Here is a 17,406-nt window from a genome sequence, read left to right on the forward strand (position 1 = left end):
TTGAGACTATGGCTGTGGTATTCACATATAAAATAAGCATCATGTCAATGAATTTGGCCCCCAAACCAAGCCTCTCCATTACTTGCCACAAGTAGTTCCACTCTAGGTGGTCAAAAGCCTTTTCCGTGTCCACTGATAAAACTGCTTACAGCGCATATAATTAAAGCCAACAGCTCATTAAAATATACACCAGATAAGCCACTCTCAACCACAAATAAGATAAATGTTTATGCATCATTTAATATTAACATCCCCAAAACCAGTTGACAGCAAGGCAAGCTGGTACCACATCTAACAAACACAATAGGCTACACTTTATAAGCCTAAATGAACCAAAAAGTGTTCTTACCTTATGTAATGCCGTTCCAGGACTGATGCGAAATTATCCATGATATTAGCAAAAGTCCAGTGTAGTTTTCAGTTCGATTCAGGCATGAGAAAAAGTATCTTGTCTCACATTAGTCCTCAGTTAATTTCTAATTCTGGCATTCTGCCAAAAACTGATTATCCACCACTGAAAGTGGTGGAGAAAGTACTGAATCTCAGTACTTAAGTAAAAGTACAAATAACCAGAGATATATTTACTTTAGTAATGGTAAAAGTACCTGATTTTAAAAGTACTTTAAGTATTAAAAGTAAAAGTACTTGCATAACGATTTATTCTCTTAATGTCTATATTCTAATTAACAAAAAAAACTGTATGGGCTGTGGCATTTTAATGAAGTTAGTTTTAGGTTAATGTAATTGTGCTTACCATCTGTGGCCCAGTTTACATTCTGACTTACAATTCTGGTTATCTATCAGGGTGATCTGCATGAAACTCGACTTTGCATTATTTCCCACGGGACAGTGAATGCTGCACACATTTATTTAGCAAGAACACACGGGCTTGGACAACAAGTACGTGTCTTCACAGCTGAGGAGGACCGGGAGTGTTTTTAAGATAGATATACGGGTTGTATATTAACCCTACGCGAACGGATGCTTAACATACGACCAAGCAGAGTATCGGGAGCAGCAGCAGTAACAGGAGCAGTGGTAGTACCGGGAGCGGTACGTGCTTGGCCAATAAATGCTATTGAAGGGCGGGTCTTGGCGTGGCCATAGTGGGATTCGTAATATCCTTGCCTTTGGGCAGGCATTGCTCTCTATGCCCCCCATGACGCTGGCACCGCTGAAAGACTTAACAGGCCTTAAAACTAGACAGAAATGCCAAAATGTATGCAAATTGTGCTTATTAACTACTAATGAAAACTGTTACTGTTAAGATGGACTTACTTAAAATGACGACTCATAACTTCGTCAGTTATTTGTGTGACGTCACAAGCCGAAAACGAGCTGGCTAACCGCAACCGTTAGCTCGTAGCATTAGCGTTAGCATGCTAACGCTAGCATGCTACCTCGTTCTCAATAGCAAAGCACTGCTACAACACACACCAATTCACCATAATCTACAAAAGAACTACTTCCATGTGCGCCCTCATTTAGAAGTCTCCCAGCTAATCCTGCCTTGTAACTGACCAAAGTTGGAGAAACAGCCTTTCTTTTACTGTCTATGGAGTAAAGTCTAGCTGACATGATCTACATCTGAGCTACTGCGCATGTGCGAGTGCAAGCAAAGATAGTACAGAAGAAGAAGAAGAAGAAAAGAGGTCTCACTCTGTAGCTAAAACAGATACCAGGTGAAAAGAGGATCTGCAGCAGTGAGAGAGAGCTGTGCAGTACAACAAAAATATGGTGCTTTTTGAAAATTAAACCATGTAAACCTATTCTGGTACAACCTTAAAATACAGTTATGAACCTGAAAATGAGCATAATATGGGCACTTTAAATGGTAATATATTTGGCCTACTGCACTTGACATACTATTGGGGCATACACATTTTTTTCTGGCTTACTAGTATTATAGCATATATAGTATTTAGTATACGATTTGGGACGCAGGGTCCATCTGTCCCATCCAATGTCAATCGCTAATTGAAAACACCTGGGACAGCAGCAGGATGTTCACAAACCCCTCTCCCGTGCCGCAGGGGGCTGCTGTCCGCCTAGTAGCGGTTGGGGGCACACAAGTTAATTTGGGCAGGCATTGCTCTCTATGCCCCCCATGACGCTGGCACCGCTGAAAGACTTAACAGGCCTTAAAACTAGACAGAAATGCCAAAATGTATGCAAATTGTGCTTATTAACTACTAATGAAAACTGTTACTGTTAAGATGGACTTACTTAAAATGACGACTCATAACTTCGTCAGTTATTTGTAATATTTTGAGTTTCAATACACAGTGCTCATATTATGCTCATTTTCAGGTTCATAATTGTATTTAGAGATTATATCAGAATAGGTTTACATGGTTTAATTTTCAAAAAACACCATATTTTTGTTGTACTACACTTGCTGCAGCTCCTCTTTTCCCCCTGTGTGTTGAGCTCTCTGTTTTAGCTACAGAGTGAGGCATCTCACTTCTGTTCCATCTTTGTTGGGAGTCGCACATGCGCAGTAGCTAGGTGAGGACTACTAGCCAGTCAGAAGCAGAGTATGAGGGCGTGCCACGCTAGTAGCTAGGCAAGTATTATAACTTGTGTTACAAAGTGACGCACATTCGTCACGGCTAGATTACAACAGAGCTGTTTGGAGCAGTTTGTAAGTCCCTTTGGAGTGGACTTTGGGCTTTTTCACTTTGTAAACCTATAACGTGCAAAAAAAGATATATAACACAATAAAGGAAAGGGAAAAAGCCAAAAAGCATAAAATGAGCACTTGAATACTTATCCATGCCATGCATACGTTCTTTTTGCTGGTGAGACACTTTATCCGATGCAGGGAAATGCATCATCAATCCAAAGTGCTTTCTGTTGGGTCAGGTAGGTTTCATTTAAATGGCTGATCAGTAGCTGTTCACACCTGATGACAGATGAAACAAATAGCACTCTGCACCACTGACACAGTGTGGAAATATGAGTTGTGACCACCATCTAGTGGTTAACTACTGGTACATATGGCTTGTGAGAAAAGCTTTTAAAGGGTTGACAGAATGATTATATATAGGGTATTTCACAAAGGTCTCCTAATAGGATATGTAACATTGGATGGGCTGAAAATTTCCCGAATGCTATTTTATGGGCCCTTAACTACCCTGTGAATATTATATACTATTTTTAACAAGAGCTTTTCTTCCAAATATGGTATGCTCATGAATATTTAGATGAGCTGCGCGCTGATTGGTTTGAGCGAACCACATACGTTTGGAGGCAAGACAGCAGGTCTCATATTTCAGACACTGCAAAGTTATACATTGTTTGTCTACTATTTTGTTATTAAATTCACTTCTGAGACTTTTTTATGTGAGAAATCAACTATATACAGCTCAAATATGGGCCATTTTACGAAAATTGATGGCTAATTGCAAATTTGGTAAGACGTGTCAGACTTTAGGAGCTTGACACAGTCTGACGAGAAAGCAGCAACCTCCATACCCAGTGAAAGTCACCCTTTCTTGGTTACTGGACTACCAGGGCGGAGCTGGCCGGCTACTAATAACTAGAGTATATTTACAGTTTGAATTTTGTCACGCCACTTATATAACAGCTACCCCAAGGTCTAATAAAGCTAACAATTGTGTCCGATTTCAATTTAATGCATTTTTGTGAACATGAGGGGTTTCGTTGGCTGATAGTCCCTTACAGATCGCGGCTAGTTGGATACACGTTCGGCATAACTAGAGTATATTTACAGTTTGTATTTCGTCATGCCACATATATAACAGCTACCCCAAGGTCTTATAAAGCTAACAATTGTGTCCGATTTCAATTTAATGCATTTTTGTGAATTTCTGAGGTCTAGAAGGAGGCTAGCTAGCTCTCATTGATAGAGCTCCATCCAGCTCACTGCAGGCTCTATCAATGAGACTCGCGGACAAGAGGCGTTTATTTCCCCAATCGTTGTTTGAATTGTTTAAATAACTCAACACACATATCCATTATAAGATTAACTGAGCCTGTGGTAGGAGATTGCGGGCGTAACAAGCTCGCTGACCGCGCTCTCACTCACACACACCGGCCATTTAGCAGGAAGAGGGGAGGGAGAACAGCGAGCTGCAGGCCCTGGAGCTCTGTCAGGGCAGCGGCGTTTGGTAGTCCACTAACCCAGAAACGGTGACTTTGCGCGGGTATGGAGCACCGCGGGCTGTCGGCCGTGACGGAGCTCCATTTAGCTCACAGCGGGCCGGGATCTGTGAAGGAAGACAGGCCGGGCGACGAGGCAGTAACCCAGGCATTATCGGCCGCTGAATTCTGACACACAGTTGGACACAATTTGCAAGCCATCAATTTTCAGAAAATGGCACTTATTTGACCTCTACATAGTTTATTTCTCGCATAAAAAACCTCTCAGAAATGAATTTAGTGATAAAATAGCAGATGAACAATGTATACAATTTCTGAGCTCTGCTCAACCTATTCAGAAGACTGTCTCAGATCAGTGGTGTAGCCTATGTAAATGTTGGGGCGTGACAAAGATAGAGACTAGAGCCAAATAAGGAGGAGCCACCGGTTCGTTGAGATTTGCCCGTTTTCAGAAGCAGTTTCAAATTGTGAGATTTGCAGAGGAAAGAGGTGTCAATGGGATTTTGAGGTTCTGTGTATGTCCTATTTACCCACCACACTGTCGTTATTCAACTATGACAAGGTAAAATCGGTTTTGCATTCTATCACCCCTTTAATCCAACACAACCAGACTTTGGAAAAAAAGGAAGATCCAGTTCTACAACCTTTTCAGCATCACCATTTATTGAACATACTTATGTTTCAACCCCTCTGGACCTTTGTCAAGAGTTTTTACAACAATGATCTTAAATACATAATGCTCCGCCCATTCTGTGTACACAGGTATGGGACAATTTCTCATCTGTGGGGGCGTCTCTCAATCATCATTTGTGCAATAATATAAATGTTATCACATTGTAAGGAACAACATGCATAGTGGCTCCACACAACTCTTACGTATTACTATTTATAAAAAATATTTACAAAGTCTGCATACTAAATGAATGAAAAACAATTATTGAAACTCGTGCAATCTCATGAATCACTTGTATCTTGGGTTTATCATACATTTCCCAAAGCTCCTTAAAGCATAACATGCGATAGTATGATGACCATTGGAAGATTAAGTTTGCAGATTGAATATCTAGTATACTTATTTTTTTTCTAAGATTTTTAAGGCCTTTTCCTTTATTTAGAACAGCTGAAAAGAGAGAGGAAATGGGGGACACTGATGTGCCATTTTCCAATGCACCTGCATCTAAGAATTGTTGGATGTGTGAATTTTTTCTTTGTAAAATCAAATACAAACAGAGTCAGGCATGGAATTCCATTTCCAACATTTATTAAGTGCAAAAGAATATGCAGATCATTAAATGACAAATAATAAACAGGAAGATGCAAATGACATTTTGACACCATAAAGAACATTCTAGACATAGAACAGCCATCTGTGAAAAATCCCCGCACAGAGACGTATAAATACTCACTTTGCTTTATCAAAGAAAGTTAGATGTCAATAACATGGCAGTACGAGTCAACTGAAAAATGTGAACACTTGGCCCCCAGAGATGTACACGGTGAGCTACGTACAGGTTAGATTAATGCTACAATACTCAACTGCCTCCAAAAGGCAGGTTTCCTCTCTACTTACTACACCTCAAACATCTACCTCTCACGACACTGTAAAACAGGAACGGAGTGTTATAGTTCAATACACTTCAATACAGTACATAAACAGCATATCGATTAGATTTCCCAACTACTGGAATCCTTAGATTCACAAGAAACTTTCAAGTATTTTTTTGACCGACCGTACCAAACTCAATACTGATGTAGACTGTATTGCAGAGTGAGCCCATCTCAGTAACATTCTCTCTCCTGCCCACTGTATACAGCTCAACAGTTCCGGAAGTAAAACTCCCATTCATTTTCTCCGTAAGGATTTTGATTATTAGCCAACATGTCTAAACCATCCAAGGTAAAATGACCACGAGCTCCGAGGTTGTGAAACAAAGGTTTCTGCTTACTTAGAAGCCACAAGTCCGTATGAAATCCACCTTGTTTTAAGAAAAACTGCTTTTATTCGAGATCTTATGGAGAAATACTACACTACCCACAATCCTAAGCGTAGAAACGAAGTCTCTTGTTGATGGAACTCTCTTACCATGCGAAATGTTAAGCCAACCCGCAGACGGCTAGAGCGAGCTGCTACCATTGAAGTCTATGATTGTTTCTGCACACAGTCTTGTACCTTTCTCTTATTGCTGGTTTAAAAATTTTCTTTTGCGCCGAATCAAGTGTTTCATGGTCACGATTTATCTCGTAGCTAGTTGGCTTAGTTCCAGGCTTAAAACTCTTTATATAAGCATTTCCTGAAAACGTAAATGGAGATATTGAACTGGGAAAAACACTTCTGGAACCAGAGCCCTCAAAAAAGTGGAGGGTCACTGTTGAGCTCTATACACACATACCTCTGTCTTTCCAAGTATCTACAAAAACCATACAGCATGTGTCACTGTGAACGACCTCAGACCAGCTTTGAAGTCCACACATCTTTTTCAAAACTGACCATTTCTTTTTTTTTGTCTTTTTTTCACCAGGATAAAAACCTTTAACATTTGTCAGTAGTACAGAGAATTGTCAAAATTGTTACGTGGCAGCCACAGTTGTTCCTCTGTCACACATTGTCAATCTCAATGGAAAAAGATGCTCTTTAACAAGCAATATATAAGGTATGATACACTATCTTTCATATCACCAGGATAATCAGTAAATACATAAATGAATGTTACATTTTTTAAACACCAGCAGAACTGCCTGTTTCTAACATTACACTTAAACACAAACTACATGCAAGAAGAATATTTTACACATTTTAAAATGTTAATCCTTAAGATTATCAAATAAAAATGCCATTATATATTATACCTTTTCATTGATAATGTTGGGATCTACCTGCCAATATGCAACTTTATGCACAGGAAATGCTGCATGTCCAAAACAGAAGGGAAACAGTGGCTGTGGCTAATCAACCATTGGCATAGTTTTGACAATTTTATATAATATATATATATATATATGCGCGTGTGTTTGTGTGTGTTATTGGATTATCTTCAGATGTCCAGTTAAAACAGAAAAGGAGGCAAAGTTTGGCTCGATATTCCAACAACTTTCCAAAGAAAAAGGCGATATCTTGTATCTCTTTTTTCCTTGGCACCACACTTTTGGCACTCTTTTTTTTTGACATTATGGAGCGTCTGCAGGACGTGTGGAATATCTAATTAATATATAATCTCTGGTTCTGTTGCATCAATTTTGATCCTTTTTTCAAAAGTTGTCCATGGTGAGTACTGTGCTCTTTTAACGCCCGCTGGTTTGTTGAGGTTGTATCTGTACAGTTTTTTTTTTTCCTTTTAATGAGTAGAATAACTAGTTGTAGACTAGTTGCTGCAAGGTATACCGCCTATATAAAAATATTGTGTTTATTCAAAATATTTGAAAAAACACACAATATGTGTGTGTTTGCCACCACCAATAGCCACTTACCGTATGTAAACAATGGTTCAGTCAATACAGACGCATATACAGAAAAGTTGTGCATTGGGAATTTTTTTTTTTTTACATTACACGCATGTTTTCTTAAGGTTGTGCTATACAGTTGAGTTCCTCTTCTTTTGAATTTTGGTGAATTTTGTTGCAGTACAGCGTATTGCGTTGCAGTAATGTGTGTTGCTTCCCACCTGAGGCCATTGTTCTGTTTCAGATGGGACTCTTGCTATGTGTACCAGCCACCACTGGGTGTCGCCACACCCATAAAAACATAGAAACAATCTGGAGGATTAACGGTCTCAAAACACAAACAACATAATAACACAGTTTACCAGCAACTGTTATAAGTAAATCATAGTTACACACCTATCACCTAAAAATACCTGTTGTATATTTAAAAGGATTGATCAAAGATTAGTCTCACATGTATCAGAGATCTGATTTCCCTCTATTTACCCTAAAGGTAACAACAAGAACAGCTGACCCTGAATCTGCACCTGAAAACATTTTAAGCCTGTTTTATGGTTCTGCGGAGGCTCCGCGCAGAGCTTTCGCCGTAGCCTACGTAAGTGGCCTGATGTTTATACTTGTGCGCTGGTGTGTGCGTCGGGCCGGCGTGTGTGTGTGTGTTGGGAGTGTGGTAGAGCGAGGGAGATGCAGAGTGACGGTGATTAGCTTCGGAGTGAGTAGCGACTCTAGACTCATAGTGAGAGAAACAAAGTGTCTCCCCTGTTCTTTCTGACCACGGTGGGAAATCTTTAGCAGGAAAAGTTAACCCTCTCCTTGATTTCATGTTGTTTATGGAGAAGGAGAACCAGGAAATGAGTGGGGGGCTACCAAGCCACGGCCGAGCGTCATGCGTCGCTGCAACGTGTAGTTAGATTTTTCGAGCGGTGCATGTCAGGCAACGGCGTAGGGGTCTGCGGGGGTACGCCGTCGATTTGACGCAGAAGCATAAAACAGGCTTTAGTGTTGGTGTGGTCTTTAGTACATTATCTCCAACATCTCTACCTTAACTGTGTGTTTAGACTTTGAGAGTCGTGTTCAGCAAAGTGATGCTCTGATGCCAGATATAGAGCTAACCAAGGAAGTAAAAAAAAACAACTCAATCTCTTTCATTTCCTTTCCTCCTTTCTTCTTTTCCTCTTTCACTAGTGTCTGTCTCACCAAACTTTCCAGCGAGTGGGATGTTGACTGACACAGACGTGCCATCCAAAAGGAGAAGTCAGATTTTGTAAAGACACACAGCCCGGTTGAACCCTTTTAGGTCTAAAAGGTTTATGGAACCCTGTTTGTTAGAGATAATGGTCCAAACTGTCACAGCTGGGAGACAAAGCCCCCGTTTAAACCAGGCCCCCCCCACATACAGCGCTCAGCCTCTCCGCTGATTTTGTCCAGTGGCCACTGGCCGTACGAAAAATGGAAAGGATTTTTCCCCAAAGGCCACCATTGTAAAAGAGACGTGTAAAACTGCTGCCAGGACACCTCCACTGCAAACAAGCTCGGTTATAACTCTTTCTATTCTGAATTTTTAATCCATGGACTTTATATTTTTGAAAAACCTCCCTCGAGACAAGAAAAGCGATTCAAAAACCTGTGATATCACCACAATGTAAAGTCTATGGGCCGAGCGAGAGAAACACTATTGTGCATAGTCAGTGGTCACATATCACGGAAGCAAACACGGAAGCTTGGAAACTTTTTGGCGGATGCGCCACTGAACAACTCTCATAGGAATGAACGCTTGGCCATTAAAGCTGCATCCAGGTCTTAGAATACATCCATGGGTTAAACTTTCAGTAACCCTCTGTTACAGTCATAGAGATATAGAGCTGCTGTTGATGTGGCTGGGCGGCAGACTGAGGCTCAGAGTGGGGCTGAGGCCTGAGCTGAGAGTGGGCTGGGGGGAGGGGGCGGACATATCTATGCTGAGCTGATTCAGGTTGGCGTGGGGGTCTGCGGCCACAGTGAGGCTGTTGAGGTTGGGTGTAAGATTGAGGGGATCTGTCGGCGAGGCGTCGCTGTTGGCCACGCGGCGGAAGACAAAGTGGAAGGGAGTGGCCTGCGAACGGCTGAGGAGCTCTGCCTTGATCTTCTGAGGGTGGGTGTCTGGCGCCAGCTGCTGGCTGCTGCCCTCCATCAGCAGGAACAAGCCGTAGTTCTCAGGGTCCGACACTTTGAACTTCTGGGCGCACAGGCGGCACACCTCCTCCACTGAGGCGTACGGGCGGACCTGTATGGTCTTGGCAGTACAGCCACTGTCCAGCTCCTGCAGCGCCACCCGCAGGTAATTCTGAGGGACAGACAGAAAAAAAACCTCAATCAGCCAAACATTGGAGATCTGATAGTACTGAACACAATTTCTGGGTGGTAGCTAAAAAGCAACTATTACTACTATAAAAATGCCAAAATCCAGGTGCTTGTGACTTTTGTAACTTTAAGAATGAGCTACCTCAACATTACTATTGGGAAAGAAGAGGACTGAAGGCGAAGCCTCCAGTGTGACTGTGCTTCTACCTGGAAGTCATCGATGGATGGGGCGGAGCGCTGGGTGGTGCGTCGGCGGTGCCACTGGTGGAGGGTGTTCCTGGTTTCAGAGCTCAGCACTCTGGCTGCCTGCTCCTCCTGGAAGTTTCGAATCAGTGACATGGCTCCATATGCGCTGGTCAGGTAGTAGCCGCCTGAACACACGCAGGCACAGGGTTAACAATATGAACATAGACGGTCAAAAGCAAAATGTTCTTTTTCTGTGGGGTGTTCAGGGTGGAGGCTCTCAAGTTTTAACCAAACAGACCTTCTCCATGGAGCAGAGACGGGTCCAGCAGCTCCATCATGTAAAGGATCTCGTTGTCCAGCTGGGGCATGTCGCACTGGGCCAACACGTAGGTCAGCATGGGCAGGAAGTCATCAGCACCGTACAGACGACCTGAGAGGCAGACAGACCACATTGTGAGATCCTGCACTTTCAATTTCATCATTTGACACTTTTTAACAGATTTTTTTAAATTGTATTAATTGTAGGTCTGTCAAAATTAACGCATTAATAATGAGTTACCTCAAATTCTTTTTAACAGCCCTAATTCTTTTTTTACGCGCAATTAGCGCGTGATTAGTCTATATCCACGATGTTCCACTTCCAGGATTGCTCCGTTGCCGCCGGAAGTTTTGCTGTTTGTCCTTGTTTTTTGTTTTTTAGCTTAATTTACCTCAACTGAACAGCTTCGGAGTCATTGGAATGGTTATATGACTTTTTTCGGGTTGAATGGTGGTCGTCTCGCATCCCCCTAGCGCCTGTGAGCGGAAAAACCACCCTTGCAACTTTGGGCCGGTGAGCCGCTGGCCTCAGCGTCAGGAAGTATCGCGTAATATCAGGTCTCGCGATGTAACGAATTGCTTCACAGCACTGCACACATACAGGAACCGGCTAGCTATAAGAACAAGGTAGAAATGGAGTTTTTCACACTATCGTCATGGCTGAGCCGGCAAAGAGGAAATGGCAGACTGACCGATCGAGGAGTCAGACACGAGTAAACATCGGACCTGCGTTTTCGGATAAACTCTGTTTAATCTTTGTATTTCCTGTTATTGTGATCTCAGGATGTTTGCTATTGTCTGTAAAGGTTTTTATTATGATCGCTGTCTGTTATGGGCTTACTAGCTAGCTTACTAACTGTCTACCTCAGTGGACATGGCTCTGTACGTTCGCCAGCTTCTATGAAAACAAATGCACATGACCAGAGGGAGAAGATGGGAGGGGGGAGAGTCGCCAACGAGTTTTTACAACAGTGTTGCCAAATATCTATTCCGAAGCTGTAGGGGGGGGCTCTATAGAGAAACCTGCGAGCAAAAAGCAAAGAAATTGCCAAAACTGCATAGCGCCGCTTTAACTGCTCCCCAGATCTCTGCAGGGTAAATCCAGACAGCTAGCTAGACTATCTGTCCAATCTGAGTTTTCTGTTGCACGACTAAACAACTTTTGAACGTACACACTAAAACAAGTTCCTTCACGAGGCTATTTTGCAGAGGCACCGGGCTCCATTCTGTGTTTAACGCCGCCCAAGACTTTTTAAGATTGGTTTAAAGAAATGCCAATAAACCAGAGCACGTTTTTCTCCCATCCCGGAATGCTGTGTGGACTAGCCAGACCCTCCTTCGCAGCGCTGTGGAGGAAGGTCTGGCAATGCGAGACTAACGCACGTGTGTTCTGTGATTTTGCTCCGTAGTTTGCGAAATCAGGAAGCGATGCAGCAGTAACATTGTGGACAGTGTTGCCAACTTGGCTACTTTCTCGCTAGGTTAAGTGACTTTTTCAGACACTTGGAGACTTATAAATATATTCAAATGTATTCCTATTGCAATGTATTCCCATGCATGCAGTCTACAGCTCCTCTCTCCCCCCTGTCCACTGCACAGCAGCACAGAGCAGGCAGTCAGGAGGGCTGGGTTCATACATCCATGAATGGGAGTGGATGGATAGCAGAAACAAAGCTTCCTGAGCACAAATGGATAAGGAAAAGGGTTTTTGAATGGCAATTTGAGTTTCAAAGACCTTCAAGACAGTTCTCTCCACAAGAATGAAGTTATTTGCATGTACTGTCGATGTGAATTGAGTTACAACGGAGTAGGTTGAGTCTCTAATACCACTTGAGCATTAAAAACTTAAAAAATATCCCTTTTAAAGTACATTTAGAACTGATGAAAAATGTGTGATTCATTTGCGAATTATTGCGAGTCAACTGGGACAAAATGTAATCGATTGACAGCCCTAATTAATTGATTTGAGGATCAATGTGTTTCTCATATTGCAGAACATTGGTGCAGTACTCAGATGTTCACCTGAGTTGTCCTCCATGATGGTGTAGATGTGCTTGCAGACTCTCAGCAGCATGGTGACCTTCTTCTCAGGGGAGTACATCTTACTCATGGTGTGGAACTTGTGCTTGATCTTCTCTATGGCCACGGGGTCCGGCGGCAGTGTGTCGGCCACGCCCATTTCCTGCGGCTGCCGGGACTTGGCCAACGCCAGGTTCTCCTTCAGCTCCTGCCACTCGCCACTGCGCACCTGGAACTCCTGCAGGGCGGCACTCACCACCGGTTTCAGGCTCTTCAGGAGGCACTTGTGCATGGCTTTCTCCAGGACTTGGTCTGGGGAAAGGAGAAAAACAGTTGAGCTTTCTTACAGGGATCTTCTTACAGTTGTTCTAATTTAACACGGTTCAATACGATTATCCTGTCAATGATTTGAATCAATTCAATATCACAAAGCATCACGATGCGTCACCTCCTCAATTTTATTATATATTACTACACATGGTTTTCATCGACAAATTCAAGCAGTCATATATATATATATTTTTTTTTTTTTAAATCACAATTTAATCCTACTGAATGTCCTTATGTTTTTATTTTGGAATGCATCACTTTAGTGTCACAAATTATTTTATTGTATTCCAATGCAATGACAACAAAAGCTTTCTAAAGTCTGAACTACAGGATGGCTAAATACACCCGTCAGATAGCGTTGTAAAAGAATCCATAGATCACTCGGACTGGTAAACATCGCCTTGTATTCCCACCTCTGAAGACATGCACACTAGCCTCATTTGTGACCCTAGTTTGTCTTTATGTTTGTTTGTGTCAGTACTTAGTAGCCTGTGTGTCTTATCTGTCCACTGTCAGTCTATTTTGAGGAGATTTCATTTCAGAGCAAACACGTCGAGGTTAACATCCCATTCCTTATCGGTCTCAGGACCCACAGGCTTCCTGGAGACTGCCAAGGCCAGGCCACTACTTTTGTATCACTTCACGTGGGAGACTCAAGGCCGTTTTACAGTCGCCGCATCCAAGTTTGCACACGCCAATGTGACGTCAAAATTACGTAGATCTCGCTGGCGCGCCAGGATTTTGAGTGCACGTCAAGAGGGCACCACTCTATTTTTTTTAGCGGCGTGCAACAAAGCGGAAACAGGAAGCATAAACAAGCTTGAGGGTAACCGGATGCCAGGACTCTCAGAGTGACTGCAAGTTTTTTTATGGTGAATGAAAGGCTTGATCCTACGAAGTAGGTCATCGAATCAAATCGAAGCACTGATGTCAATGTTGCTGCCAGTTCTGCCGTTGTTTACCTTTTTCTTCTTCTTCTAGTCCGTAGAAATAGCAAAGCCGGTAGCCTTTCCTCAATAGCGCCACCTCTGTTCAGGAGAAGACTGCAACTAGTGTCGCGACCACCACGCGGGAGTATAAACAGTTAAGGCGCTCCCATGACGTCACACTGGCGCCCGACAGGTCGGCTGCGGCTAGTATACCGCACGTTTCAGGCTCTCATTGTTCTCCATGTGAATACATCAAAGTCCAAGACAGCTGTGTGTGGTGTTGTTTGGAAAAAATATATCGATATTATCTAGATATACAAGGCTAGATATCAACTTAGATTTTGGATATCGTAATATCGCTTTATGACACAAGTGTTGTTTTTTTCCTGGTTTTAAAGGCTGCAAGTTATGCCATAACCAGACTTACCAGACTGTTCTAGCTGTTTTATTATTTTCCTTTACCCACTTAGTCATTATATCCTCCGTTTGGTGATTATTTATCAAAACTCTCATTGTGTTGATATTTTGTGAAAGCACCAAATGTCAACCCTACAATATTGTCGCAATATCGATGTATTTAGTCAAAAATATCTTGATAGTTGATTTTCTCCATATGGCCCAGCTCAAGCTGAATGAGGAAAAAACTTAAATTATTTTAATCAGACCCTTAAGCGAGAGAAGAATTGCACTCAATGCTTGGTGGCTTTACATTTTAATTCTCATTTTATCAAGGTTATTAAAACATCCTTTCAGTCATTGTTTCACTTAAAAAGATGCTGAAATACTCACTCATGCTTTTACTATCAGCCAATTAGACTGTTGCAATACCATTTTTACTGGATTACCTAAAAAAGTCTAAAGAAACTACAGCTAGTTCAGAATGCTGAGTCTTAACTAAAACAAGAACAATGGATTGCTTAAGACACTGCACTGACTACCTGTATCTTTTAGAATTGGTTTTAAAGTTATTCTACTTTAAAAAGCTTTAAATGACCTCGCTCCTCCATACATCAGCGATTTTCTTTTTTTCTTTTTTATGTTCCAGCAATATCACTAATGTCCTCCGCTATGGCTTTCTTTTAAATGTTCCTTATGTTTTCCATAAATGTACCGGGGAAAGTGCAATCTGTTTTTACACCCCTCAACTGTGGAACTCACTGCCTCTGGATATTAGAATGGCAAGGCAATCTGGCTTTTAATTTGGAGTAATTTTTTATTTTTTATTCAATAGGACAGCTTAGGCATGAAAGGGGAGAGGGTGAATGACATGCAGCAAAGGGCCGCAGGTCAGAACCAAACCCACGGAGGACTGAGCCTCTGTATATGGCCGCGCGCTGTACCAGGTGAGCTACCCAGGCAGCCAATCATTGCTTTTTTTTAAAAATCATTTATTAACCCTGGTGTACCTTTTGTTCGGTTTGTTTCATTTGTTGATTTATTTAACATTTTATCGTCTTGTTTTTTGTATTATCATCTGTGTTTTAATTGTGTTCTGATAAGGACTTTGGGCTGCATGCTTGTATGAAAGGTGCTATATGAATACAGTTATGTTGTTGCTGGAGCAGAATTATCCAGATTTCAGCGTGGGGCCAACAACATGTCAACATCAGCGTTTACAAGCTCAGTGTGTGCAGTCTGACTATTACAAACCATGATATCATAACACAGACAGGATGGATGCAGAGAGGGAGGCCAAACCACAGCACTCTTGAATAAGGACTGTGTGTGCGTGTGTGTGTGTGTGTGTGTGTGTGTGTGTGTGTGTGTGTGTGTGTGTGTGCGTTTTGCTGACTTTCCTCCAGAAAGGGGTGAAGTCAGCAGCTTTTTTTTGGCTGAGCACATCTGCAGACGCAGATTTTACTTTCCACCACAGCCTGATGGCATTCCCAAAAAATCTGTCTCTGTCAGTGTTAGGTGTTGAATTTCACCTCCCTCACTGTTCTTACTGGAAAAATGTCAACAAAACATTCTCACTTGTGTTGGTTTGGTTCTGTGACGCCGAGTGCAAGACTGAGAGGATTTGTTGATCTTTGACAGCTAATTTTAGTATTCCAGGATGAGACTTTCTGACTTTTTTGGATAAAAAAAGACAACCTGTCTAAGGGAGCTTTACAATCTGTACAGCATACGGAACCCTTGGTTTGTGGCGCTTTTCACAGCGAGAGAGTACAACTATGTTACGGATCAAGCTTCAAGATTCACGCAGCGAGGCTATCCAGCAGAATGGGTTGAAAAAGCCTCGATCAGATTTACTTAAAAAAAAGCAGAGTCTCTGTCACATGCATTACATCCTATTCTCCACACTCACATATACTACGTCCAAGCTTTAAAAAGTATTGACACATCTTGAAATCAGATTCCGAACTTTCCGAGACAATGAAAGACACGCCGCTATTTGTCCGTAAGCGTGAAAAAAACTTAAAAGATCTGCTGGTGCATGCAGACTTCTCCAGATACAAGTCGAGAATCGCCTCACAAAAGGTTTCTGAGACCATTGCCCACTGGCAACTACCGCTACTACTATTCACAAGACCCTCATATTCCGCCACCCACACAATAACAAGTCATTCCCAATATGCCTGCATGATGGGTTCAACCTAAATATCATTTTGTAATATACTTTTTTCTTTTCATGCACTTTCTTATTTTGTCTTCTTCATCATTTAATTATGTATTTGAACTGATTCGATTGTATTTTTCAAGTCAGATTTCTAATATCTGTTAATGGAGAATGGTTGACAATATTCTGACTGTATTAAAAGAGAGCTGCCATTACCTCTATTTGTTACTCACAGATGGTGATGGAAAGTTTTTTGTGAACGAATGACGTCACCTGTGAGCAGATTCTGATTGGTTCAGAGTAGTCAACTAAACTACTTGAGCGCGCAATTCAATGTGAAGTGTAAATTCACCTGAGGAAGGTCTGTGTGACCGAAACGTTGTGAAATAAAGTATTTGCATGCGTAATGGACAGTGTGCGGGACTTCTTCAACAAACGGAACAAGCTTTGAAATTGTAATACAGAAAACAGGTATTTCCCGACACAACCTGCAACAGGAACAAGGACTAATCAAATGTTTTAACTATCATACTTCCCCTTCTTTGGAAGAGTAATGTGAGAAATAAGAATTAGAGAAAAGAGATACAAGGGCTAGAAGTTCAAGACAAAAAAGCTTTTTCTCAAATGTCTTGTGTCATTATTGACTAATCTGAAAATTATCTTATTGATTTATTGACTAATCATTTGATTGATAAAATAAAAAAGATAAAATAATGAAAAATGTCCATCACAAGTTGAAGTTGATGTCTTCAAATGTCTTGTTTTGTCCAACCCCAAAGATATTCAATTTAATATTTTTTATATATATAAAACAGAGAACTAAGAGAAGCAGCACATATTCACATCAGGCAGGTTGGAACCAGTCAATTGTGGGCACATTTTCCTGAAAAGTTACTAAAACCATGAAGCAGATTAATAATAAAAAATAATCTAGGTTCTTTTAATCTAGTTACTTTATTCCCTACATTTCTTCCTGGAGCTCAATAATCCCTTGACTCCCACAGGTCTGTTACAGTGATTAAAGGGCTCTGTTTATGTCATTCTAAAAGGGAGAAAAGTCCAGATGTACAGACATAGAAAATGAGACCGCTCAAAGTAAAGGTTGTGTGTGTGTTACAGGCTTTTAAGTTTAGTTTCAGTGTGGCCATGAGTTTTCCCCAC

The 17,406-nt window shown here is 41.6% G+C and overlaps 1 protein-coding gene across 1 annotated transcript in view; it reads right to left on the minus strand.

Annotated features, from left to right (window-relative positions):
* Positions 1-5,364: 5,364 nt before the first annotated feature.
* LOC144532908 (ras and Rab interactor 2-like) overlaps positions 5,365-17,406 on the minus strand; it is a 55,366-nt gene continuing 43,324 nt past the window's right edge. Inside the window, exons 9-12 of the mRNA XM_078273878.1 lie at positions 12,430-12,738; positions 10,388-10,519; positions 10,111-10,274; positions 5,365-9,886 (exon numbers count right to left, since the gene is read on the minus strand). Of these exons, the coding sequence (XP_078130004.1) occupies positions 9,410-9,886; positions 10,111-10,274; positions 10,388-10,519; positions 12,430-12,738 (1,082 nt within the window). The 3' untranslated portion in view covers positions 5,365-9,409. The remainder of the gene's footprint in view (positions 9,887-10,110; positions 10,275-10,387; positions 10,520-12,429; positions 12,739-17,406) is intronic.

The sequence above is a fragment of the Sander vitreus genome, chromosome 17 (assembly GCF_031162955.1).
Source record: "Sander vitreus isolate 19-12246 chromosome 17, sanVit1, whole genome shotgun sequence".
Taxonomy (NCBI): Eukaryota; Metazoa; Chordata; class Actinopteri; order Perciformes; family Percidae; genus Sander; species Sander vitreus.